The following is a 24715-nucleotide window of genomic DNA, read 5'->3' as shown; positions in this document are numbered from 1 at the left end:
CACCAGCCGAGGGGATGGGCTTGGAGGTGGGCGGGCACCCAAGAGGGAGAAAAGGACACTCCCCGTGTCCCCAGGCCAAAACTTTCCAGCAACTCCGCAGCCAGCCCCACCCCTCTTCCTGCCAAGTCTGAGCTGCGCGGGTCTGGGCCTCACCCAGGCCTCTACTTGTGTCATTCAAGAGTTTGGGTCCTCAGGGAACTGGGTGCTGAAGGTTGGGAACAAGGGTGCCTGGTCCCTGCGCCTCATGAACAGAAAGGGCTCCCCCAGGGTGTCGCTTGCCACCTCCTTTCATGGAGAAGGTGAGATGATACAGGGTCTGTCTCCCCTCAGGATCCCTGTCCTCAGAAATAGGGTTTGGAGCTCTAGGCCACGGAAATGAAGGGTCAGACAGACACTAACCAGGACACCACCTGGAACCCAGAAGAGGAAGGGCCAGGGCCCAGGTCTTGAGCTTCCTTACCCAGAGCTGCAGGGCTGCTCCTCAGCTGGTGGCTCCGCCACCCAGGGCTCCTCAGGCGGAGTCCCAGGCTCCTTCAGCCAGGCTGACAGGGAGAAGAGTGCCGGGGAGGCGGGCCAGGCCTGGGCGGAGAGTGGGGAGACAAGGGGGAGCCGGGGAACAATCCCAGCCTTGTCCAGCCTCTAGGGAGCAGCACGGGGTGGCCCAACCCCATTAGCAGGCAGCTCACTCGGCCTCCTGCAAACAGTGGCCCCTCCAGCAGGACCCGCCTTGCTGTGCAGACTGGCTGGGGCAGGCCCTGGTGGTGTGGACTCCAGTCCCCTCTCATCAGCACACCCCGGTTCCAAGTTGTTCAAGGAACGTGGACGGTTTAGTCTCAGGCCCCAAAAGGGGATCCAAATCCCTAGAGGGTTTTTTTGTTCTTTTTTTTTTTTTTGGTAGCAGGGTTGAACCCAGGGTGCTAACAACTGACCCAGCCTTTTATTTTTTTGAGACAGGGTTTTACTAAACTGCTGAGGCTGGTCTTGAATTTGAGGTCCTACCTCAGCCTCTGGAGGGTGCTGGGATGACAGGCGTGTGCCACTGTGCCTGCTCCAAACCCCTACGATTTTGACTGCGTTTCAGAAACGCCAACCCCTCTCCAGCCTCTCAGCACCTGGTGTCTGGGAGGTGCTCAGAGCAGACTGACTGTGGAGGGGCCACCTCCCCGCAGGGACGGATGTGCCAAGCTTGTTTACCCCCAAACACAAGGGTCATGTGGGTGCTGACCCTCGGGACAGGCACTGAGGCTGGTTTCAGGGCTCCCCCTGCCCCCCCCCCCAACCCAGGAAGCACTGCGGAGGCAAAATTATTGTTTGGGCCTGTCCTTGTGAGGAAACCATGGGGCCATGAGGTCAAAGAGCGACAATCACAGAGCCATCTCCAGGGACTTCGTTCCTGAGGTGCACTCGAGAAGCATCCCCAATACCCCAGCTCCCCAGTGAGACTCTGGCAGACAGGCTCAGGCTCGGGGGTCTTTATTAAGTGATGCTTTAGTCTCAGTCTCTGCCAGGAACCGGGGTGGGGATGACTGTTCCCCCAGGTTCCCAGACACACACTCAGAGGTGGCCGCCAGAAGCCAGCTCTCCTCTCAGCAGTCCAGGAAGCTAGGCCAGCGCTGGCTGGGTTGAGGGCAGAACTGAGACCCTCCTCCCCAGCCCCCAGCCCTGCTCTACTGCAGCCTGGGGGGAGGGCCGAGGCGTCCTGGCCAGCGCCCCCCACTCCTAGGTGCGACATTCACTGCCCTGAGCTATTCATGATCTCTGCTCCCACATGGTCACCTGGACACTCCAAAAGCCGGCTCATGCTCAGCCCACCAGACCTTTAATCCTGGGGGAGGGAAGCCCATCAGGACGGTGATCCTGGCTGGCGGCTTCCGCAGGCCTCCCCTTTCTACGGCCCACTGAATGCTGGCCGCTTGTCTTTGGCCTCCCTGGGACAGTAGGGGTGGCCTCAGCCTGCACTCCACCCTGCCCCAGCGCAACAGCCAAGGGCACAGAGCACAGCAGTGGGCTGGTGGCACAGAACCACCGCTGGTACAGGCCAGCCTGCCTGAGCCCCACGTAGGGCTGCCCCTGCCCTGGAAGCCAGACAGGCAGACGGGGAGCAGAAGAGGGGCAACTGGGAGTGTGGCTCCCGCAGCAGGGGGGACACAGACCCCACCCCTGCCACACAGCATGGGCTGCTCCAGGCCCTGCTTTCACAGAGCCCCACAGCTGGCTCCAGAGCAGTCCTGCCCCCCAAGGGAGATGAAAGGAAGATGGGGTGGTCCCTGAGGAGGGAAAGGGTCTGCAAAGAGCCACCGACGCCTGTAGTACTCAACTCTCCCCGGGGCCCAGAGGGTCCACCGCCTGGCCCCTTCCACCTGCACCTCGGGTAGAACGAAGGGCCCCTTCTGCTGTCCCTTCCCCTCAAGAGGTCCAGGAACAACTCCAATGAAACGCAGACACCTATGCCTGCCGCCTGTCACCCGCCCAGGGGACAGCAGGAGGGTCAAGATAGGAAGGCTGGCGGGGAGCCCAGCCCAGGCCTCTCCTGCTCCAAGAACTTTCCTCACTTTCCTGACATCATCTTGGCAACAAGGGACCCCCCCTCCCAGCTGGCTCCTGGGCCCTCCCTCAGCTCCGCACAGCTGGGCTTCCTTCCTGTGTTTGGTGGGGTGGCTGCAGGTGGTGGTCCCGGCTGCCGGGGAGAGCAGGAGCGATCTGGTGTCAGCCCCTCTGCAGGGCCTCAGGTCAGCCTCAACCAATCTCCTTCCACTGCTTGTAGAAGTCCAGAACATTCTTGATGTCCACGCTGGCATGGGCAGCGGCCTGCAGGGCTGCCTGCAGAATGAGGGAAGGAAAGGTGGAAGAGGCCTGGCCTCCTGAACTGCGGGACAGCTGCTGAGATCTGGGGAAGGGGTGTGGCAGGGGAAGGGACATCTGCCTGGGAGATTGAGGACAGATGCCATTCAGGTCTGCTTCCCCACAGTCCACCCTGTCCCCACCTCACTGGTGACCCACCTGCATGGGCCCTGAGAGCGCGCTGGGGTTATCCAGGGGAAGGCCTGTGACAATGGTCACCATGCCACTTGGGTCCTCTTCCCCTGTCCCCTGGGCTAGAGTCAGTTGTTTGCAGCTGTCCAGGATCTTATAGAGAGTCCTAGTGGGAAGAGCAAAAGACGGGCTGAGACCCAGCAGAGCCTAAACACGAGGGTCCCCAGGGGCCAGGGGAAGCTAAGAATGGGAGGACACCAGGAAATGGCAAGAGAAGCCAGGCAGCCAGGGGCAGGGGCCCTGAACCTGGCTCTGGGGGATGTGCTAGAAGACAGCAGAGATGTGCCCGAGCACAGCACCAGGCCCAAGCTTCTCGGGCTTGAGGCTGAGCCCATCCAGAGGGAGGAGGGCCCCGGGGCTGGGCAAGTCCAGAGCTGCAGGAGGCCCCCTGGCAGGGGGGTGTGGAGCCCAGGACTTCCCACGGAGGAGCGAGGCCGGTTCCTGGAGGAGGCTCTAGCAGTAAGGGCTAAAATTTTACCAGGCATCTGCATCCTGCCTCTTCAACTTATGCCGCTCGAAGCTCTTCCCCACCTCCTTCTGGCAGCGAATGTACCTGCAAGAGATGGAGCGAGACAGGGTCAGGGGACAGGAAGGGCACTTTATACAAAGAAAACCATTGTAACCCCAGGGTCGTGATTTTGCCAGAGGGGGAGGGCTGGGCTGGCTGGTGGCACTGCTCCCACCAGGATCTTTTAGACTTGTTTCAAAGTGGCTTCCTGGTCGCCAGGCCCGGCTGCTTTCCTCTGATAACATCATTCTCTGGTTCCTCCCGGGGAGGAGCCGGGAGCAGCAGATGCTTTCAAGTCAGGGCTTCTGGAGACGAGGTCCACACAACTAGGCACCATGCAGCTCCTGGCCACGGGAAGCAGATGCAGGGGAGGGCGGCACCCCCCTCCTAGTTCTCCAGCCCCAAAGGCCAGAGGGCAGCTGGACTGGATGGGGAACCTGCATGTGCTGCCATGCTCCTCGCTGACTGGCGGTCTCCCGCCTCGCCTCCAGCCTCGGCTCAGTGGGGAGCTGGGAGGCCCCGGGTGGTCCCTGGTTCCCAGCAGGAGAGTTCCACACGAAGGAGCCCACAGCCTGGAGCTGGGGTGGTGACGGCTCCCTTCTCCCCTGTGCTGTTGACCACAGACTTGCCCAGAGGTGAAAGGACAGCAGCTCAGTGCTCCCCCTGGGCCTCTTGACCCCTGAGTCATCCTCTGTTTCAGCAGCTGTGACCTGGACTTCCAATGATCTCTTCCTGGACTCTCTAGGCAGCATGCAGACCATGACACCAGCCGCTTGTAAGCACGTGCTGTGTCCACCGTGGGCCAGGGCCCACCCCACTCTTGCCAAGATGTTCTCACCTGTTTCCTTTTTTAAATTCTGCCTCCAGGTACCGGATCCCATCTCGGGCTCCGGGGTGTTCCTTCTTCAGCAAGTCCAGGCCATCGATCACTGGGGCACAGGGTCGGGGTAGGCACAGACAAACAGAGGAGCTCAAACTGCTGACCTGGGCTCTGTGGGAAGCATCTGCACATACACTGGCACCGACTGCAGGGGACAAGGGCCCGTGGTGCCCCACGAGGCTCCTAAAGTTCTTTGAAAACATGACCTTCTGCCAGCAATTTACCAAGAGCTTGCATTTAGATTTTTCTCAGTGGATATTCCAGCATCTTGTGAGACAGCATTTAATGGAGAGTATTAAGGCCATCTCGCAGACGAAGTGACTAGGTTCAGAGCTGTGGCGGCACTCGACCAAGGGCACTATATAAACTGCAGGTTCTCCTCCAGCCCCCGAGGCCAGTCACCCCAAACCAGGCATCCTCAGTCTGTCTTAGGCACACATGTACCTTTCCTCCTACCTCCCAAAATGCTTACCTGTCCTTGGGATGATGACGATGAAGCGGCCACTGGTGGCCAGCTGGCGGATGATAGGGAGATGGTGGCAGAGGGCTTGGGTGTCGGGGACGAGGTAGGGAGACATGGCCGACTGGGCCTTGGGCTGCTGCAGGCTGCCCTCCAGCTGAGAGACCTCGAGCTAGTTAGAGGAGACAGAGTGAGAAGAGCTGCCAGGCCCCGCAGCCTGGGCTGAGTAGCAGCAAGAGAACCCAGGCAGCAACAATAAGTGGCTCCTTCTCTTGCTAAAAGGGACAGCAAAGTCTATACCAGTGACCTCAGTGGAAAGTGGACAGGAAGAAAGGGTAAGTTAACACCAAGGGCAGTGATGTGCACCCAGGGCCTATAATCCCAGGGCTTGGGAGGCTCAGGCAGAAGGATCACCAAGTTCAAAGCCAGCCTCAACAACTTAGCGAGGCCCTGAGCAACGAGGAGACCCATCTGGAAGGCAAGAAAGGTGATCCAGGTGAAGCTGAGGGACACAGTGGCACAGAGCAGGGGTCTGCAACTAGAGTGAGATCCACCAATGAGGTTCAAGCAAAAGCCGGGCCAAGAGCAGGAGGAGCACCTGGCCCCACTTCCTACCTGAAGCCGGAGCTGAGCCATGTCTCTCATTAACCTGTTCCGCCGAGCCTCCTCCTGCGCCTACAGAAGACAGAAGCTGTGAGGTCAGAGGAGGGCACTGCCCTCCAGAGACCATGACCACCAGCAAGCTCCCCTGGGGCCTGAGACAAGCTCATGCCTGCTGCAGTAGGGGAGGGAGGAATGGAAGAGGAAACCCTCTTCTGCGCACCCAGCAACTCCCATGACCAGGCCACACTGGACCGCCCGCAGGGGCTGTCGTGACGCAGGACGCCACCTGGCTGTGCCTCGGGGCCTGGCTGATATCTGCTCTTCTTGCTCTCCTCAGATGGGTACCCCCTAGAGGACCCGGACCTACATCCTTGGCCTCCTCCCACTAGCTGCTCGACAGTGCCCTCCAAATCCACAGACTCCGCCGGGACCTGACCAGCCTGTCCCTTGTTTCTGAGGGAACCCTCCATCTGCCTCAGTCAAAAAGCCTGCAGCTGGCTTTGACTCTTCCTCCTCTCAGCCCAGAAGTTACCAGCTTTCCAGACCTGCCGACTGCACCCCCTGACCAGCACAGGGACTCTCCACCTGCATGGGCCACCCCAGTCCCAGCCAGCATCTCTGGGTCAGTGTCGTCAGCTGGAGCTCTTCCCTGGTCGAACCCCGCCCGTCTCTCTACCTGCAACCACAGCGATCGCTTAAACCATCTGATGCCTGTTTGGCCCCGTCTAAAAGTTCTTTGATGTTTTCTTTGGCTTTTTGGATAAAGTCCAAATACTGCAATATGGTCTAAAAGCAGGGGACAAGGATGGGGCCTCTGTCCTGTGCAATACGGAGAGCCGCTGGAGACTCCTGGAGGAGCCAAGCAGTCAAGGTGAGACCTCACCAGACCAGCCGCACTGAAGGGAACTGAAACAACCAGCTGCAAGTCTTCAAAAGATCAAGGTTGGGGAAACTGAGGCGCTGTATCATACTGGAGGAGACTAAAGAGACAACAACCAAATATGTGGGACCCTGCACTGGGCTAGGAGGAGAGAGACGTCAGTGGGAACCGGTGGACTATGACACACCTGCAGCTAGCAGCACCGCCCCAACCCAAATCCCTGCTTTTCTAACTGTATCGTGGCCAGTACAGAACTGTGCAGAGTCCCACACAATAAGAACTGTCCCGGCTGTGTGTGGTGGCGCACCCCTGTGACCTCAGCTCTGGAGGTTGAGGCAGAGGGTTCAAAAATTTAAGGCCAGCTTAAGCAACTTAGAGAGCCTGTCTCAAAAAAAAAAAAAAAAAAAAAAAAAAAGTGATAAGGGCAGGTGACAGCGCAGGGGTGGCGCACCTGCACTACCCCCGTGAGGCACCATATGAAAAAGCCCTGCCCAAGTGCCAGTAGTGATCGCCGGGAAGCACCTACACAGGAAGCGCGGTGAGGCGGAAGGCCAGAGCCTGGGGAGGCACTTCCCCACAGGCCTGTCGGCAGGCTAAACCCAAAAGCACTTCCCTCCAGAAATGGGGCCCATGAGTCTCACTTTTATGCTAAAACTCTCTTTGTGGAACCCCACGTTCAAAAGAGGGAGCGGGGGTACTTGTATGATTCCTGCCCCAGAGAATCGGTGCAGGCCAGGGACCCACGGGCCAGGGGTGAGGAGGGCTACACTGAGCTAAGGGCCCTGAAGTCACCCAACAGCGCGGACAAACCTGGTGCTCTTCAGATAGCCCATCAGAAGAGGGGACCCCACCCCAGGCGCACACTGCCGCGGTCCTGTGGAGTAAGTGCCCACTCGACCTACACAGAAGTCCAGTCCCTAGAGTGGCACAGAAGAGCCAGGAGAAGAACTCAGGTTTGGGGTTCGGGGTCACTCACTGCACAGCACTTGCCCAGCATGCCAGAGGCCCTGGGTTCAGGCTCCAGCCACACACACAAACTGCAACAAGAACTCGGGTCTGTCCAACTCCAGAGCCCTGGCTCCACTCTGATGACACCTGCTGACCTTGGGAAGGCTCCCTTGGGTTCTTTTTCATATATGAAACAAGCTCTTACTTCCCAGGGCTGCTTCAAGGTTAAATGAATGTCACATACGAACCAGTCTTTGCACCCAGAAAGGTTTTAACGAATGACAGGAGATTGGCAATGTGACCTTCATAACCCTCCTGCTCCTGGGGGCTGGGCCCCGTGGTGGGGAAGCCTGTGACCTGGGCAGAGCAGAGGCAGTGTGGCCTCTGATGTCCAGTTCCACATGAGGTGGCCTTGCAAGTGCTGCCCGCGCCCACTGCCTACCCTCGGAGCCTTCAGAAACTTTTGGCTGAAGGAAACGCCAACGTGTTTTGAAGCTGTGTAACTTCCCCACAGTTATTTTTGTAACTCCATCTTTTCCTATGGAACAGCAATAAACCCTGAATACAAAAGGTTTGTTTTTAACAAAATATGCTTGTTTATAAGACGGCAAGGAAGGGAGTTTCTGGGGAGCAGGGTCCCTTCAGCTCAGCAGAACGTCCGCAGGAAAGGGGCTCAGAGCTAGGAGGGAAGTGCTGGCCTGGGGCTGGGGCTGGGGGAGGAAGCTGGCTGGGGCGGAGACTAGCTTGGGATGAAGAAGCAAACCAGAGGCTGCTGAGACACCGGCCTGTACTTCCCGTGCCAGACACCAATACCCCAAATGCACCAGAGAGGACAACATGCCCAGGGCCCATGGAAAGAAACAGACTGTTGCTCAGAAAGTATCAGCCCCACAAAAGAAAGGACTGCCCTGTTGGTGGCTGTAACCCCAGCGTCTCGGGCACCCACACGCCTAGCACCGAGCAGACTCTCAATGGGTATCTGCAGAATGAAGCACTAAATGGAAGAGAGGTAACGGAGGCCACTGCTGACTCTTTGGGGCCCCCGTGGAGGGGAGCTTGAGCAGAAGAGGTCCCTGCATGGTGCCGGGTCCCAAGGGTCTCCACCCCTTCCTTTCCTGTCTTCTGTTGTCATTGTTTTACCAAGGACTGAACCCAGGGGTGCTTTACCACTGAGCACATCCTCAGCCCTTTTTATTTTTTTGTTTTGAGAGAGGATCTCACTAAGTTGCTTAGGGCCTTGCTTAGTTGCTGAGGTTGGCCTCAAACTTGCCATCCTCCTGCCTCAGCCCCAAGTAGCTGGGATTACAGGTGTGCGCCACACGCCAGCTCTCTACTCCTCCGTCTTGATGCCTCTTTCAGGGACAGGAATGCTGCTGAGCACGACCTGCCCCACAAGACAATGGACAGGGCACACTCTACGCACCCTTCTCCCCTCTTCCCGAAAACCCCAAAGTCGATTCCATTTATTCCCACATAAAAAATGAGGAAACTGGCTTTGCAAGGTTCAGGGAGTTTCTTAATTCAAAGCAGGAGGGAACAGAGATGGCCACGTCAGTCCAGGGACAGTCCTAGGCCATGCTGCCTCTGCTCAAGACCCCTCTCACTCTGTGTCCAGGCCCCATCCCTTAGTCCCTCCCGGTCCCCCTTCAGGAAGGCCAGCTGGCCTTCCCACTCACCAGGTTCTTCAGGAAGACCGGCAGTGTGGCCAAGCCCCCGCCCGGCCCCTCAGGGAGGCCCGACTCACCATGCGGAACTGGGCCTGGGCCTGCTGCAGCAGGCTCTCCTGTTCAGACTGGGCCGTGCTGACAAAGATGCCGACCTCGGGGTTGAACTGCAGGATGCTGCCTTGCAGGCGGGCGACAAAGTGACCGAAACTGCGGATGCAGCAGATGCGCACCACCGACTGCAGGGAAGCACAGGAGCAGGGCCTCTGGCCAGCCTGCCACCAGGAGGCTCCCGTCCCTCCCGCCCCCCACCGGCCCCGCTACCTTGGCCCTGGGGGTCTACAGTGGGAGGGAAGAGCAGTGAGGCCCAAGGCCTCTACCTGCCAGAAAAGCAGGAAGCAAGCAGGGCAAGGAGAGCCTAAAAGATGGGAGAACCAGGTCTTGGTCTGGAAGAGCAAAGGGCACGGAGGGGACCCCAGGAGAGCTGTGTTTAGGGTCACCCGCCTCCACAGGTCTCAGCTTCTTGATGTAAAATGAGGATTGAAACAGATGGGTATTTCCCCACTTTCTTTCGTCAGTAAAATCTTCTTCCCCCTCCAATGCAAACCCTCTCTGGAGCCCTCAAATACAAAGCCCAGCACAGCCAAGCGGCTCCAGTGAGAGGCAGGCAGCCAGGGGAGGGCCGGGGCACTGGGAGGCGCCCCGACAGCCCAGGAGGTGACGCAGACTCAAGGCTGAAGGCAGCGGGACAGTGGGCAGCACAGCCTCCCAGCGCAGAAGCCGGGCTCTAGCTGAAGAGGAGGCTCCAGCTCCCGGGAGCAGGCGTCTGGCGGCCCCACCCCAGTCCCTACCCCAGCACTGCGGCCCTGCATGACGGGCACACAACACCCTCTGGCAGGAGAAGGAAATGCTCACCTCCTCCAAGGCGCTGAGTAGGGGCCGGTCCGTGTCAAAGTTAAAGCGGCGGTGAGCAGCCCGGAGGGGAGGCAGGTTGCGGAGCGCCATGTCCTCCGGGAGCAGGGGGCTTGAGGGGAGGTCAGGCAATTCACAACTTTCCAGAAGATCCTGCACCTCAGGACATAAGGCCAGGCCTGGGCAGAAGGAGGCCACATCAGACCATCTGCCCTGGAACTCCCGGTCAGGGGGACAAGCCCTCACCCGTGGGAATTACGGGGCTGGCAAGGCAGGACACACCACAAGGACAGAGGGGAGGAAAAAGAGCCACAGGAGGACACCCAGGCAGGACACAAGAGCTTAAAGGGTCAGAGGAGCAAATCTGGGCGCAGGAGAAGGAGGACGCTCAGTCCATAAAGGCTCCCCGACGGAAGGCACACACTGGGGTGCAGCTGGGAGAGGGGCTCTGGAGCCAGGAGCGGCTGCAAGGGGAGAGCAGGCGACCGTTCTAGCGGCAGGAGGGAGGCCCGTCAACTCCCAATGCCACAGGCATCCGAGCAACAGCAGCCACAGCGCCTGGCTCCTCCCTGGGTGCCTTCCCCAGGGAACACGGCCCTCCACGCCCAGGCTACCTGCCCAGTGAGTGGTGCTAGGCTGGACACCCAAGAGGCCGGACCAGACAATGACTGCTGTGTGCTAGGGAGGCCCTGTAGTGAGTCCCACTGACCTCCTTACCCCAGGGGCTGGGCTACGGCAGCGGGAGGGGCTCAGTGGGGTCTGGAGGGAAAGGGATGAAGGACAGTGTCGGCGACTCGCTCACCGGACTCCTGGAGCTCGCCAGCAGCTGGCAGCAGGTTCAGCAACACAGACAGGCGGTTCCACAGACTCTGGGAGCTCTGGGGAGGGAGAGGAGGGCTTGAGCCAGGGACTTCGGTGCTGGAGGAGAGCAGCCGGCCAGGGCGCCACGCCGTGGGGACTGGGCTCATGTTGGGGCCTGGTGGGATCTGACAGGAAAATTAACCACAGAGGCCAGGGGGCTAGCAGAGGACCTAGAAAACGGAGGGGGTGGCGGGGGCAACCCAACTATTCCCACGGGACATGGGGCGGGTTCAACTTCTTCACCAGCAAACTTCATGAAAAGAGGGCAGTAGGGGACAAGAAGGACTTCCTGGATCTAGACAGTGGGAGAAGTTCAATGTGGAAGAGGTGACTTCTCCACAGCCAGCAGAAGCTTTTCTTTCGGCCCTCTCTTCATGTGCCCATTCTGGGACACCTCTCCAGGGATCTGACCTAGTTCGTCCACCGTGACTACCCTACACCTCCTTGACGACCAACGACTGGGCACCTGTCCTCACACGTGGGCACACACCCCGGGGTGTGCCTGGACCTGGCTTAAAGCTCTCGTCTAGGGAAGGGGGAGAGCCACTGGGAAGAATCTTGCATAGCAGGGCAGGTGGACTCCTGGGGAAAATAAAACTCTGATACAGGCTGGGTGCCGTGGCCCACGCCTGTAATCCCAGCGGCTCGGGAGGCTGAGGCAAGAGGATCGCGAGTTCAACACCAGCCTCGGCAATTCAGCGAGGCACTAAGCAACTCAGCGAGACCCTGTCTCTAATAAAATACAAAACAGGGCTGGGGACGTGGCTCAGTGGTCAAGTGCCTGAGTTCAACCCCTGGTACCCCCCAGCCCCCACACAAAAAAAACTCTGATACAAATGAGAGGAGGAGAAACAGCCATGACCCACCCAGGCCCATGGTACAAAGTGACACACCCGGAGCCAGTGCACCTTCTTTGGACACCCGCTCAACCCTGTCCCAAGTTCCTGCCTCCTGTCGCCATCCTGCACTCCACCTCTCCCTTCTCTGGTCTATGCGTGCTGAGTCTGGCCTCACACACACACACTCATCAGGCCACTCATGGCAGGCATTACGCTCAGCACAGGGCACAGAGAGCAAAGCAGGCAGCCTTCTTGCTGTTCCCTGACCATGGGCTCTTTGAGGCAGACATCAGGCCTGCTCCTTCCCTGGAGCCCAGACAACAGGTCCCTCTGCCACCATCCTGGGACCTGACACCGGGGACAAGGAGCACCTGAGCACACACGATGATGAGGTCGGGGTTGGTCCGCAGCCAGTCCAGGAAGACCTTCACAGCAGGAAGCAGGCCCTCGGCCGTCAGCACCTGCAGCTTCTCCTGCAGGCTACGCTCGTTGCGACAGGAGCGCCCACTGGACTCGCTCCCTTCCGACTCAGAGCCCTCCTCAGACGCTGGGGTTGGAGGAAACAGAACTGGGATCAACAGTGAATGGCACTTTGCAACAGGCTTCAGTTCTGTTGGGGGACAGGCCACCTAGATTCTTCTAAGGAATTCTTTTTTTTTTTTAAATTTTAATATTTATTTATATTTTTTAGTTCTTGGCGGACACAACATCTTTGTTTGTATGTGGTGCTGAGGATCGAACCCGGGCCGCACGCATGCCAGGCGAGCGCGCTACCGCTTGAGCCACATCCCCAGCCCTCTGCCCAATTCTTTAAGGCCCCTAACTGGAGCTTCTAAACCAAGGGCTTGCTGCCTTCCAGTACGATTCTTTCAGACTCAAGCTAATTTGTAACACTGGTCTAGAGCTATTTGCTCAACCAATGTTTATGAAGTGCTTACTCTGCCCTGGAAGACAGGGCAGACAGTCAGAAGGGAGCTCTCAAGGAGGGAGAAAAACAGGGGGCACAGGCACAGGTGCCAAACAATTACCCTCAACTCTCAATCCTCTACTTTGTAGAATAGAATACAGAACAGGGCATTTCACCTCTCCGAACAACAGCCTCTGCATGTCTTTCATTCACTCAAAATGAATGGGGATGTCGCTCAGTGGTAGAGCACCCCTGGGTTCAAACCTCAACATAGCACCAAGAAAAAAAAAGGTTGGGGGTAAAAGGCAGCCCTGGAGACAGAGCTCAGTGTACAGCGCTGCGTGGCAATGCCTTGGCTTCGATCCTCAGCACGAAAACAGAAAAGACAACAGCACTCAGGGTAGGGATGAGAACTTTCACGACTGCTCCAAAAATTCAAAGTCAAACAACACCCTGGAACCATCTAGCCTAATGCCTCACGCAGAGCAGGTCAACAAACGCTTGTGCTGCTGAAGGGCACTCTCTCTGCAGGCAAGATCCTCAGAGAAGTCCCTCCACCCCACCTACCCTGATGGGGACAGGTTTCCTAGCTTCCAGAGGCCCAGAGGGACCTTGGTGGCACCTGGGGAGAAAGCTGCAGTTGCACCTGTGTGAGAAGAGAGCCCAAAAACTTCCGGGCAGTGTCAAGTGGGAGGGAATGGGACACGAGTGAGACCAGGAATGGGTAAGGAAGTGAGCAAGAGGAAAAGTCCTCAGGAAGACCCTCCTGGGCTGCCCTGTTGGAAGAGTCAAAGGTAAGGCAACGAAGGTAGGAAGAAGTGGTTCACAGAGGGGAAGAGTGGCTTCCCTCAAGTGACTTCCCAGGGCACAGAGGTGTGGGCCATGGCAGGATGGTGAGGGTGACCCCATACCTGGCTCTGAGGGCCTGTCCACATCCCCATTGACACAGGGCTGGCGGCTGGTCACGGCATGAGGGTCGGCGGTGGGCTGGAGGAGCAGGTTGCTGAAGGTGGGGGCCAGTCGGAAGCAGCGCTTGGTCTGGAACATCTGAGTTGACATAGCTTGGAGGTTGCTGGCAATGCTAGCCTCACTGGGGCCCAGAGGGCCATTGAGGGAATCAGGGGCCTCGGATCTGGCCTGAAGGGGCTCCAGTGCTGGGGATCGTGTCCCCTCCTCATCCTCCATATCTTCCAGGTCTGACCGGGACTCCTGGCTGTTCATCTCCGAGTCTGTCTCGGCATCAAAAGCTGTGCCCCCACCTTCCAGACTCTTGTCTGAGCCACTGTCAGAGCCCTCGCTGGCCCGGGCTGAGTCATGGCTTGAGTCAGACTCAAATCCTTCACTCAGATCGCTGTCATCACCAGCTTTGGGCGGATGCCGGCGGCGGCGGAGGCAGGAGAGGCGGGAGAACTTTCGGCTCTTTCTACCCTCGACAGCTTGGGGTGCTGTGGGGGGAGGAGGCTCAGGATCTGGCTCCTCTTTCTCCAGTGGCTCCTTGGACTCGGGTTCATCTGTGGGAAAAGGAAGGTCAAATAGAGCCTAGGGAAAAATTACAGCCTGAGACCTGGAACATTCTATCCACACCTCCACTCCCGGCTGAGTATCCCCCACCCGCCCCCGCTTTTACGCCACGGAACCCAGGGCCTCACGAGTGCTAGGAAGGGCTCCACCATTAAACTACATCCCAGCCATTTTTATTTTTAGCAAGGGTCCTACTAAGCTGCTCAGGCTGGCCTCCAACTCCAATCCTCTTGCCTCAGCTCCTGAGGAGCTGGGGTTCCAAGTCCGCTCCGCTGCACTCCAACCTGTTCCCTTTCACATCCCCGTCCCCACACCAGTCTCTCCACAGTCACCACCTCCCCCATTCTCCCACCTGTGCCATCGCTCTGGAAGGCCGGGACAGGGTTTTCGCCCTCCTCGAGCTCAGCCTGCAGCCGTATGTTGACATGGTTGACGAGGTGGGAGAAGAGGGCCAAGGTGAAGGCAATGGCTGCACTGTACTGCTTGGATCCTGAAGCCAGGGAAGCCAGGCGTGAGGACCCAGGCCTGATAAGGAACAGGCACCTCCAGCTCCAGCCCCATCTTACCTGTTCTCAACTCATCCAAGGATCTGACTACACTTCAAAGCTTCTGCTAAGGTAAAAAAAGATTTCCCAAGTCTCTGGACCATCGTCCTTCTGACAGTCTAGAACGCACCAGCTCACCCTGTGCCCCCTCATGGAAGCACACCTTTTGTCCTAGCTCAGGCTTCAAGATTCTTCCCAATTACCCAAGAACTTTGCGTCCGGCCCTGCCCCTCCCCTCCTCCCTTCAAATCTTGCTCTACAAACACCTCTGCCAGAAAGGCTTCCCCAGGTGCCTGGGTGGGAACTGTGTTGGTGTCATCAGCTACATATTTGGCCCTTCTCTGACCAAGTGTGTACATATCTGTGTGTGTGTGTGGGGGGGGGTATGGGGGACACACTGTTGCCTTTGCTCATTCACAGGAGGCCACATAGGTGAGGTTCTTTGGCCCCCATTTCTCCCACATCCAAGCAGTGAAACAGTGAAGGGGCTGTTTGTGGAAGGAAGTTTACATGTAACGAGCTGCAAAACAGGGCGTGAGGTCCGGTCAGAGGGGAAAGCGGGTCACGAGGAAGGTTACCTGCTCTCTTCAAGCTGTGCACACCCATAAGGCAGATGATGACCATCTGAAAGAGGAGCAGATCTGGGAGAAACGCATATCCACTCTCATACTCCTCCTCCTCCTCACTGGCCAGGCTGAGGTTGGGCGAGGAGGGCAGGTAGAAGAGACAGAGGTTGAAGTCCTCCAGGACCGACTGGCAAAGGGAGGTCAGCTCGGAGTCCACAGAACTGTGGAAGGGCAGGAGTAACAAGGCAGGTCAGTGCTGGGCCCAAGGGAATTGAAAATGAAGACTCAGCAAGACTATGGGGTCTTACAGGTGAGACCAGGGGAGGAGACAGTGCCGGGCTGTCTCCAAAGCAGACAAAATGGGCGTGGCTCTGTGGAAAAGCACTTGCCCCCCACAAAAGGCCCTGGGCTTCATCCCAGCACCACAAACAAACAAAAAACACAGAGCAGACTAAACAAAATGAGATGGGGTGTGGGTGCCAGTTCTGTCTTCCACACTTAGGACCTACTTTGTCACAGAGGGTGAGCTGCTAGGAGAATGGACAAAGAGCAAGGGGTGCCAAGGATGGAAGAGTCCTCACTGGGGCTCTCACAATGTGACTTTTGCTTCTGTTTTTCTCCACTCACCTGCTTTTGGGCTGCAGGAGGCTTTGCAGGTACATAAAGTTCACCAACAGTCTCTTAATATCCTTACATCTGAAACAAGAGGACCCCAGGTAAATGTTAAGTGGCCCCAAAGTCCCCGCTGCACTGACAGGAAGGTCCTGTCTTACTCAGACCCCACCCACCTCTTTTTGCTGGGAGAAAGCTTCCGCGCCTCACACTTCTTCAGCTGGTGGTACATTTTGGCTGCCTTGTCATACAGCCGCTTGAGGTTCCCATAGGCCCCCTCAAAGGACACTTCTGACTGGATGCTGAAGGAGATACGAGGGGTAACTATTGAGTCTTGGCAGGGGAGAGGTGGAGAAGGGCATGTCACTCTACCGGGGCTTTAGGGAACAATGTCACTAGTATATATAGGCTGTCCCCCACCTCACCTTATATATATATATTCAGGGTAAAAGACTCCTAAGCTACCCAATAAAGTACACCCACACAACTTCCGAATTTGTTGCTGATGTTTTAAATATGTTTTTTAGTTGTAGATGGATACAATACCTTTATTTTTACTTATTTTGATGCAGTGCTGGAGATCGCACCCAGTGCCTCACGCGTGCTAGGCAGGCGCTCTCCCACAGAGCCCCAGCCCCGGCACTTGCTGTTGCTTTTGATGTACTGGAACGTAGTGCGCCACCACTGAGCTACACCCCCAGCACTTTTTATTTTGTATTTTGCAACAGGATCTCACTAAGTTGCTCAGGCTAAGCTTGAACTTTCAATTCTCCTGCCTCAGCTCCCCAAGTTGCTCCCAAGAGCCACTGTGCCCAGCTCAACTTCTTCCAGATGAATCTGAGTAACTGATATCTTACTCTCCTCAATATCCGGAAAATAGACAATAATCCTATTCTACATTATGACCTTAACTTAGTTTAATCACTGAAATACATTATCCTAACTACAACAGGCAGCATTTAACGAGCATTTACTACGAGCAAATGTATCTACCCACATTGTTGCAGTTAATCCTTCCAACACTCTTTCAAACACAAACACTACTAAGCATCCCTTGTGTCAGGTACATAGAGTACCCTAGCACTGTCCACTGTTAAAAGAGAGGAAAGGGGGCTGGAGTTGTGGCTCAGTGGTAGAGTGCTTGCCTGGCGTGTGTTAGACCCTGGCTTCGATCCTCAGCACCCCAGATAAATAAATAAAAGATCCATTGACAACTAAAAAAAATATTTTTAAAAAGAGAGAGAGAGAAAAGGGAGCCTGTGAGAACAAGGACATTGCCCAAGGTCACACAGCTGACTCATGGCAGAGCTGAGGCTCCGAGCCCATCTCACTACAAAACCAATAACCTTGGCACTACTTCACAAGCTTTGTTTTTTTGTCTTATTTTAAAAAAACAACTTTTAGGGGCTGGGGCTGTAGCTCAGTGGCAGAGCACTTGCCTAGTATGTAACAGGTACTGGGTTCAATCTTTAGCACTATATACAAATAAAATAAAGGCATTCTGTCCATCTAAAACTACAAAAAATTAAAAACAACTTTTAGGATTGGAAGTATAGATCTGTGGTAGAGCACATGCCAAGTACGCACAGTCTAATCAAAAAGCCAGATCACTTTCAGGAGAGTCTATGCCTAGCATGCAGGAGGCCCTGGGTTCTACCCCCAGCACTGCAAAAAAAAAAAAAATATATATATATATTGTATTTTAAAACTTAAGATAAAACAACTTTTTAGTTATAAAAAGCAAGGTGTAAAAAGAATATACATTGGTGGTAAATTAAAGACAGTCATAAATTCTTTGATACTCCTCCTGCTGAGAAATACGGTTCCTCTCTTCCCCTTCAGTTTTACAGCAGGAAGGGCTCTGCAAAAGCTCTGACCAGCAGAAAAGGGCAGAAGTGGCTAGAGGTCTCTGAAGTCAAGCATTAAGAAACTAGCACAGCCAGCTGCTCTGGCCCACGCCTGTAATCCCAGCGGCTCAGAAGGCAGAGGCAGAAGGATCAAAACCAGCCTCAGCAAAAAGCAAGACACTAAGCAACTCAGTGAGACCATGTCTCTAAATAAAATACAAAATAGGCTGGGGATGTGGCTCAGTGGCCGGGTGCCCCCTAAGATTAATATCCTTGGTACAAAAAAAAAAAAAAAAAAACTACTTAGCAAAGAATCTTGAATCTCCACTATGTAGCATCCACATTCAGCTGAAACAGCACCCAAAATAGAAGGAATGATAAATTCTTTAAAAAAAAAGAAAAGAAAGAAAGAAAGAAAAAGGAGAAGAAAAGAAATTGGCAGATACTGTAGGTATTGTGACACATGACTGTAATTCCAGCAACTTGGGAGGCTGAGGCAGGAGGATCTGAAGTTGAAGGCCAACATGGGCAATTTAGCAAGACCCTGTCTCAATAAAAAAAAAAACAAAAAAAGAGCTGGGGGGCTAGGGTTGTGGCTCAGAGGTGGGGCGCTTGCCTGGCATATGTAAGGCACTGGGCTTGAGTCTCAGAACTGCATATAAAGAAGTGAACAAAACAAAGGTTCATCAACATTTAAAAATTTAAAAAAAAAGAAAAAATTATATATATATATAAAAGAGCTGGGGTGGAGACATAGCTCAGTGGTAAAGTGCCCCTGGGTTCAATCCCCAGTACCAAAAAATTATTATTATTAATAATAATAGGGCTGGGGTTGTAACTCAGTGGTAGAGCACATGCCTCGCACGCATGAGGCACTGGGTTAGATCCTTGGCACCCCATAAAAATAAATAAAGATATTGTGTCCATCTACATTAAAAAAAAAAAAAAAAAGAAAGAAAAGAAATAGAATCAGAATAAAAGAAAAACTGACAGACCCTACTTCTAAGTCTCTCAGGGCATACATGGTTCACTATTGGAACGTAAGGCATTATGTGAGACGTCTATCTACCTTGAGGAGGAGACCACATGGAGAGCCCCTGAGACTAAATGGAGAATGGGGTCCAGATGAGCCAATCTTCCAGACTTCTCAGACCTCTAGATCAGGTGAATTTCAAAGAATTCAAGGGTTGCCCACTAAGCCCTGCCCAAATGCCTTAACTCATAAAGCATGAAATACAATTGTTTTAGCCCAGGAGAGTAGGCTCTCAGTGGGACCTCCCAGACGTGCTTGGCTCTATTTTGAAGTGACTTACCCTAAAGCAAACTTATGAGTGTGATGGGGGCCAAAAACGAGTAAGGGAGGGATTCTCTGAAAGCACTCAAGAAACAGGAAAGACACATGGAACGTCATAAACCGGGTAATCACACTGAGGAAGGAACGGCTGCAGTAGCACAGTGGGGGTGCCAGGCTGCCCTGAGCTGGAGAGGCACACCCCAGAGCTAACCCGTGGCTGATACAGGCAACGGATTTCCTTGACCTTGTGAACCAATGATTTCAGCACATGGAATCAGAAGGCAGAATTAGGTCATTTACTGTATTACACTTGAATGTTTGATCATTTAAGCTAAGAAAACCATGTTATCCCCTTTGTTTAAAGCCCAACTCACTTCATAACCTCTCCTAAGAACCATTTGGCTTTAGACCTGATTAAGTGACAACAGGGAGTTTTCCAGGCAATTTATTCCATACTGTAACAACCAATTTAACCAACAGCATTCGGGGCTACCTATCAGCCTCAGGGCACTCAGTTATGAGGACTCAGTACCTCAAGACTAAACAATTTTGGGTGCCCTGAAACTTTTTTTCTTAATTTTAAAAGCTGAGGCTCAGACCCAAGGAAGCACTGACCCATCCTGCTGCTAAGCTGGTCCTTCCATGTTACAGCATTGCATTAAGATACTGAAGACCAAGAATCCTGAGGTTCTTGTCAGAGGCCACGTGGGTAACATTTTATCAACTCTAGCAAGTTTACTTCCTTCTTCAGGAAGACAGCAACCCTGTACTCTGCATAAGATATCGTGTAGTTATTTCAGCTGTCCTAGTGTCTACTAGGTCTACTAGGCCTGCCCTTAATCTATCATCCCCCCATCCCTCTGAGCCAGGAGCTGCAGAAAGAAGGAAAGAAGACAAAGCAGGGGGATGCAGACAGGAAAGCAGAGCGGGCAAATACTCACCAGCGCAAGTAGCAATACATAGCTTCCACATTATAGTACTTGCTGCCTGCAAGGGTGCCCAGCTGGTTGAAGGGCATTCCTGGAAAGAAAGAGAATTCATGCAGTTGAAGGCCACAGTATTCAGCCAATGCTGCCAGGCCCAACCAATGCTGGGCTTATGGGGAAAACAGGTGGGTCTGCAACAACTCTGGTGTCTCAGTTGATTGGCAACTTAACTTTGTTCCTCCGGTCGACTACTGGTCTCTTCTCACTTCCTAGCAACCTGCTTCCCCTGGCTGGCCAGGGGTCACCTGCACTACCGAGGCGTACTTCTTCACCAGCCACTTGCAGCTCTTCTGGGGCTGATGGAACTCCATGGAGCCCGGTTCTCTCCCCTAGCTCAGTGTCTTAGCTCTGAGCCCCTTCCTATGTCCCACATGCAAATCCCCATCTCTACCTACAATGGAATCCTACCCTTTCTCCCACTGCATCTCCTGTGGGGACAGTGGAAGTATGATTTCCTCTTTCTACAGAGACCTCATAAATAGGGAAGTCATTGTCCCCTTCTTCTTTCCTGCCTCCCTCCTTAGCTAACATTTCCATTTCTCCTCTCTCTCTACCACCTTCTGAGCGTGTGTTATAAGGTGAAGAATACACATCCAAGGTGAAGTATGAGAGAGCTGAGGGGGGCGAAAACCTGGAAGAAATGAGTATGCCCACTATCTCAATGGTACTGTCTTCCTTTTGAAAAATGATACTGCTTTGGAGGCCCAACTAGGAGGTTCACTTACCAATCTGGGGAGCTACTGACAGGGCTTGGTAGTAAAATCTCTCAGCTAGCAGCTCAGTGTCTACACCTGCTAGTTCATTCTGATAGCGTGCTGTAGGAAAGAGAGAAAGAAGGGGAAAGAGATGATTCAGAAAAAACTCTCCCCCCCATCAAAGGCCCATTCTGAAAAGCCATAACGAGAACCTGGTACAGAGGGACCGAAGCTGTTTAACAGGTTGTGGGTCTCGGACACAATCCTGACCTGCATGACCATGGGCAAGGGGCTCAATTCTGTCTTCCTTCAACCCTACCCTTCTTATTTTTATTTATTTTGGTACCGGGGATTAAGCTCAGGGGCACTCAACCATTAAGCCACATCCCCAGCACTATTTTGTATTTTATTTAGAGACAGGGTCTCACTGAGCTGCTTAGCGCCTTGCCATTGCTGAAGCTGGCTTTGAACTCGCAATCCTCCTGTCTCAGCCTCCAGAGCTGCTGGGATTCAGGTATGCACCACCACGCCCAGCCAACCCTTTTTATTTTAAGACAGGGTCTTGCTAAGGCCCATACTGGCCTTGAACTTGAGATCCTCCTGCCTCAGCCTCTGAGTTGCTGAATTACAGGCATACACCACTGCACCCAGCTAAACAGGATCTTCTTGATTTTCTCTTCCCAATGAAAGGGAGCCGCTGCATTTGTTTGCAAAGACCTCTCATATTTGGTCCTAGAATGCAACTGCCAGATTCTACAGGTAAGACATTGCTAATGACACACTGGTCTGCCTAATATGAAAGAGTTGACTCTCTGCACACAATGCCCATGACCTCAGGAGTGGGTTGCAGGAAGGGACAGAAGGAACCTTCATCAATAAAAGATACTGTGCTCAACAGCTACACACCAGCAGCCTAATGAGGCATACCTGTCTATGAAGTCTAGAGACCCACAGCCCTTAAAACAAGAGAGCGCTTTTCCATTCTCAGAAATATGTGTCAGGCAGAGAATGCTCCCTGAGGTCCTGCTTAATTAAATTCCTACTAGTCTAGAAGCCAACGAAGATGAACAAGAGCATCAAGGGAGAAAGATAACAAGTTAAAAATCTTCCTAACCCACTACTGAGCACCTTGACATTCTCAGAGCTCAAAGGCCCTTCCTTGTGTCCTATATTCATTGGTCCTCTCTGACTCCCAGGAGGGATCACTATCAACAGACTGGAGGGGAGAAGTTATCAGAGGCCAAAGCATTTCTTCTGCTCTTTACTCATGTAAAAGGTGGTACCAAAACTGAAGCAGCCTGGGCCTTTCCCACGGCCCCAAAGAGAGGAAATAAATAAAAGGTGCAGGTTCTTACACAAGTCTCCCAGGTATACCAGACATCGGTGGCATGCCATCTGTGCCCAATCCATCTCCTTCACTGAGGCTGACACTGGCTTCTTGCATCCTGAAAGACAGAAAGGTTGATTTCTGAGTCCATACCTCTGTCCCCACTTAAGCAGAAACATTCTTCTAAAGTGGATAAAGGAGGAAACTCGAGGACCGGCCTTGGAACCATGTCTTCTGGGCAGAGAAGACATTAATCTAAGATGCAGATAGATACAGAGGTTCACAGGCAGGATTCACCCACAGGACAGGAAGGAACTGAAAGAGGAAGACTAGGTCCTGAACTCAGGACAGTACCCTGGGGATGCCCCTTCCAGAAAGGAGGAAGAGATGAGGCTCAAGAATCAGGAAGGAGGTTGTGAGGGGAATGGGAAAATAAACAAGGAGAGAAATGAATTACAGTGGATGGGGTAGAGAGAGAAGATGGGAGGGGAGGGAGGGGGGATAGTAGAGGATAGTAAAGGTAGCAGAATACAACAGTTACTAACAGGGCATTATGTAAAAATGTGGATGTGTAACCGATGTGATTCTGCAATCTGTATTTGGGGTAAAATTGGGAGTTCATAACCAACTTGAATCTATTGTATGAAATATGATATGTCAATAGCTTTATAATGTTTTGAACAACCAATAAAAAAAATAAATTAAAAAAAAAAAAAAAAAGAAGAATCAGGAAGGGTGCCTTTTATGGAGCTATCTACATTAAGATAAAAGGCTGGGTGGAGATGGGAAACTTGCCCAGAAGAATGGCATGTGAGTGAGGCCCAAGCAAATGCTCCTTTCTGCCTGATGAGAGCCCAGAGAGGAAAGGCAGCACGGAGCATCTTCCCAGAGAGTAGACAAGTGCGCTTGCCCTGTCTGAGGACTAGCGATGGTCACGGCGAAAAGTGCTTGGCTGTCCCCTCTCGCTTTAGCTAAGCAGCCTTGTAATTTTGGTTCAGAGAGCTTGGGCTCTTTGGGTGGCAATTTCCCTACATGCCAGGTACAGGTTTAAATGTCTACAACATTAACTTAATCCCCATGCGACTCCATGAAGCAGTTAATACTCCTGTTTCACAGTGGAGGAAATCAGTCACACAGCTGGGGAGTGACACAGCCAGGACTCAAAACACAGTCTGGGTTCAGAGACCATCCTCTCTGAAGCCATCCCAACTGACAGCCGCTCTAAGGGCTTTGGAGCTCCTATTCTGAAAAGCCCTTCCAAATGTTTTCTGTAGAAATCTCTTAGTTGGCTGAATGAAGAAAACATCAATGAAGAAGAAAACTAAAATGGTTTGGGGAAACTAACTCTTTGAAAAAACTTTTGAAGATGTGAACCCAAAAGTCCATGCGGCTATCTGGTAAAACCTATGGACTTCATCTTGGAATAACTTTGTTATTTTACAGCCCTGAGGACAGAACCCAGGGCTCGGGCAGCTACACAGCACTGCAGCACTGAGCTATACCCCCACTGTCCAAAAATGTTTTTAAATGCACAAAACACAGATGCTCTACTTCTGACCAGAGAATGCTATTATGTGGTGGCAAGGTGGGGTGGGGACGTGGTTCAGGGGAGGAAAGGGGACACAATAAGGACAATCAAAGGAAGGAGCTCTACAGGGTAGCTGAACTGAAAAGAAAACTGCCAACTAGAAAAGGTAAAGCAACTGCAGCTGCCAGCACCTCAACTGCAGAAAAGGGATCTGCACTGTCCTGAAAGACGGCCCACAATCTGCCCAACATTTCTAAAGACTTCACTGCTTTCCCCAAGCTTTGGGAAACAATCTCTAAAGTCAAAGAAACAGTGCTGGCAAGATTTACCTGGGAGAAGAAAAGAAATATTATTACTATCCTCTTCCAGACCCATTCTAAATGTTTCTGGTTCCTCCTCATACTGGCCCACAATTCCAAGCTCTCCCCTTCCTTAACATCTTTACCCTACCTCGTAAGACTGGTTAAACCCAGGCTTCATGAAGCCTGGCTGGGTCACAAGCTATACAAACTCCGAGGGACAAGGCAGCAAAAAGTGAGGCCCAGGAACCTTCCCCTCAAGTCCACCTTACGGCTGCACTGACCTATAAGAGGGTCGGTGACGTGGGTCCAGTCAATGCAGCACTGTAGTTCAAGCTGGTAGTGGGACTGGATATAGAGAAGGAGATGCTGGTAGAAGCCAATACCAGCCACCAGGTGTGTCCTGTAGGCACATTCCAAGGTGCTCCGGCTGTGGATGTGCTAGAGATTGGGAAAGGGAAGGGGCTGGCTAAACAATAAGCTCAGAGTACCATTCCCCCACTCCCCCATTCCTCCACTCCCCCAACCTGCTTATCCCACTGAGGAAATCAATTTTTCTTTTTAATTGAACCCAGGGGCGCTCTTATCACTGAGCTGCATCCCAGCCCCTTTTTTTATTTTTTTTTTATTTTTTAGTTGTAGACAGACACAATACCTTATTTTTATGTGGTGCCGAGCATCGAACCCAGTGCCTCACACATGCTAGGCAAGCGCTCTGCCACTGAGCCATAACCTCAGCCCCCCTTTTAAATTTTTTTTATTTTTATGTTTATTTATTTACTAATTTATTTATTTTTTAATAACTATTTTATTTTTCTTTATGTGGTACTGAGGATCAAACCCAAGGCCTCACACATGCTAGGCAAGTGCTCTACCACTGAGCTACAACCCCAGCCCCGATTTATTTAAAAAAAATTTTTTTGTTTTTGTAGTTGGACACGATAAATACCTTTATTTATTTATTTTTATTTTTTGAGATCGGTTCTTCTTACAGTACTGA

General features: G+C 53.2%; 1 protein-coding gene across 1 annotated transcript in view; it reads right to left on the bottom strand.

Annotated features, from left to right (window-relative positions):
• Window positions 1-1457: 1457 nt before the first annotated feature.
• The window catches only part of Smg5 (SMG5 nonsense mediated mRNA decay factor), a 28908-nt gene continuing 5650 nt past the window's right edge, over window positions 1458-24715 (bottom strand). The window contains exons 4-22 of the mRNA XM_046421780.2: window positions 24000-24156; window positions 21917-22006; window positions 20592-20681; window positions 19822-19900; window positions 15916-16041; window positions 15755-15823; window positions 15140-15348; window positions 14369-14506; window positions 13407-14006; window positions 11960-12135; window positions 10691-10766; window positions 9892-10067; window positions 9057-9215; window positions 5497-5556; window positions 4894-5053; window positions 4380-4470; window positions 3512-3586; window positions 3001-3139; window positions 1458-2820 (exon numbers count right to left, since the gene is read on the bottom strand). Coding sequence (XP_046277736.1) covers window positions 2737-2820; window positions 3001-3139; window positions 3512-3586; window positions 4380-4470; window positions 4894-5053; window positions 5497-5556; window positions 9057-9215; window positions 9892-10067; window positions 10691-10766; window positions 11960-12135; window positions 13407-14006; window positions 14369-14506; window positions 15140-15348; window positions 15755-15823; window positions 15916-16041; window positions 19822-19900; window positions 20592-20681; window positions 21917-22006; window positions 24000-24156 — 2754 coding nt within the window. The 3' untranslated portion in view covers window positions 1458-2736. The remainder of the gene's footprint in view (window positions 2821-3000; window positions 3140-3511; window positions 3587-4379; window positions 4471-4893; window positions 5054-5496; window positions 5557-9056; window positions 9216-9891; window positions 10068-10690; window positions 10767-11959; window positions 12136-13406; window positions 14007-14368; window positions 14507-15139; window positions 15349-15754; window positions 15824-15915; window positions 16042-19821; window positions 19901-20591; window positions 20682-21916; window positions 22007-23999; window positions 24157-24715) is intronic.

Source organism: Marmota monax, unplaced genomic scaffold, assembly GCF_021218885.2.
Source record: "Marmota monax isolate L192 unplaced genomic scaffold, Marmota_monax_Labrador192_F-V1.1 WCK01_AAM20220418_F8-fsc00108, whole genome shotgun sequence".
NCBI lineage: Eukaryota > Metazoa > Chordata > Mammalia > Rodentia > Sciuridae > Marmota > Marmota monax.
This window is presented reverse-complemented; position numbering and strand designations above follow the sequence as displayed.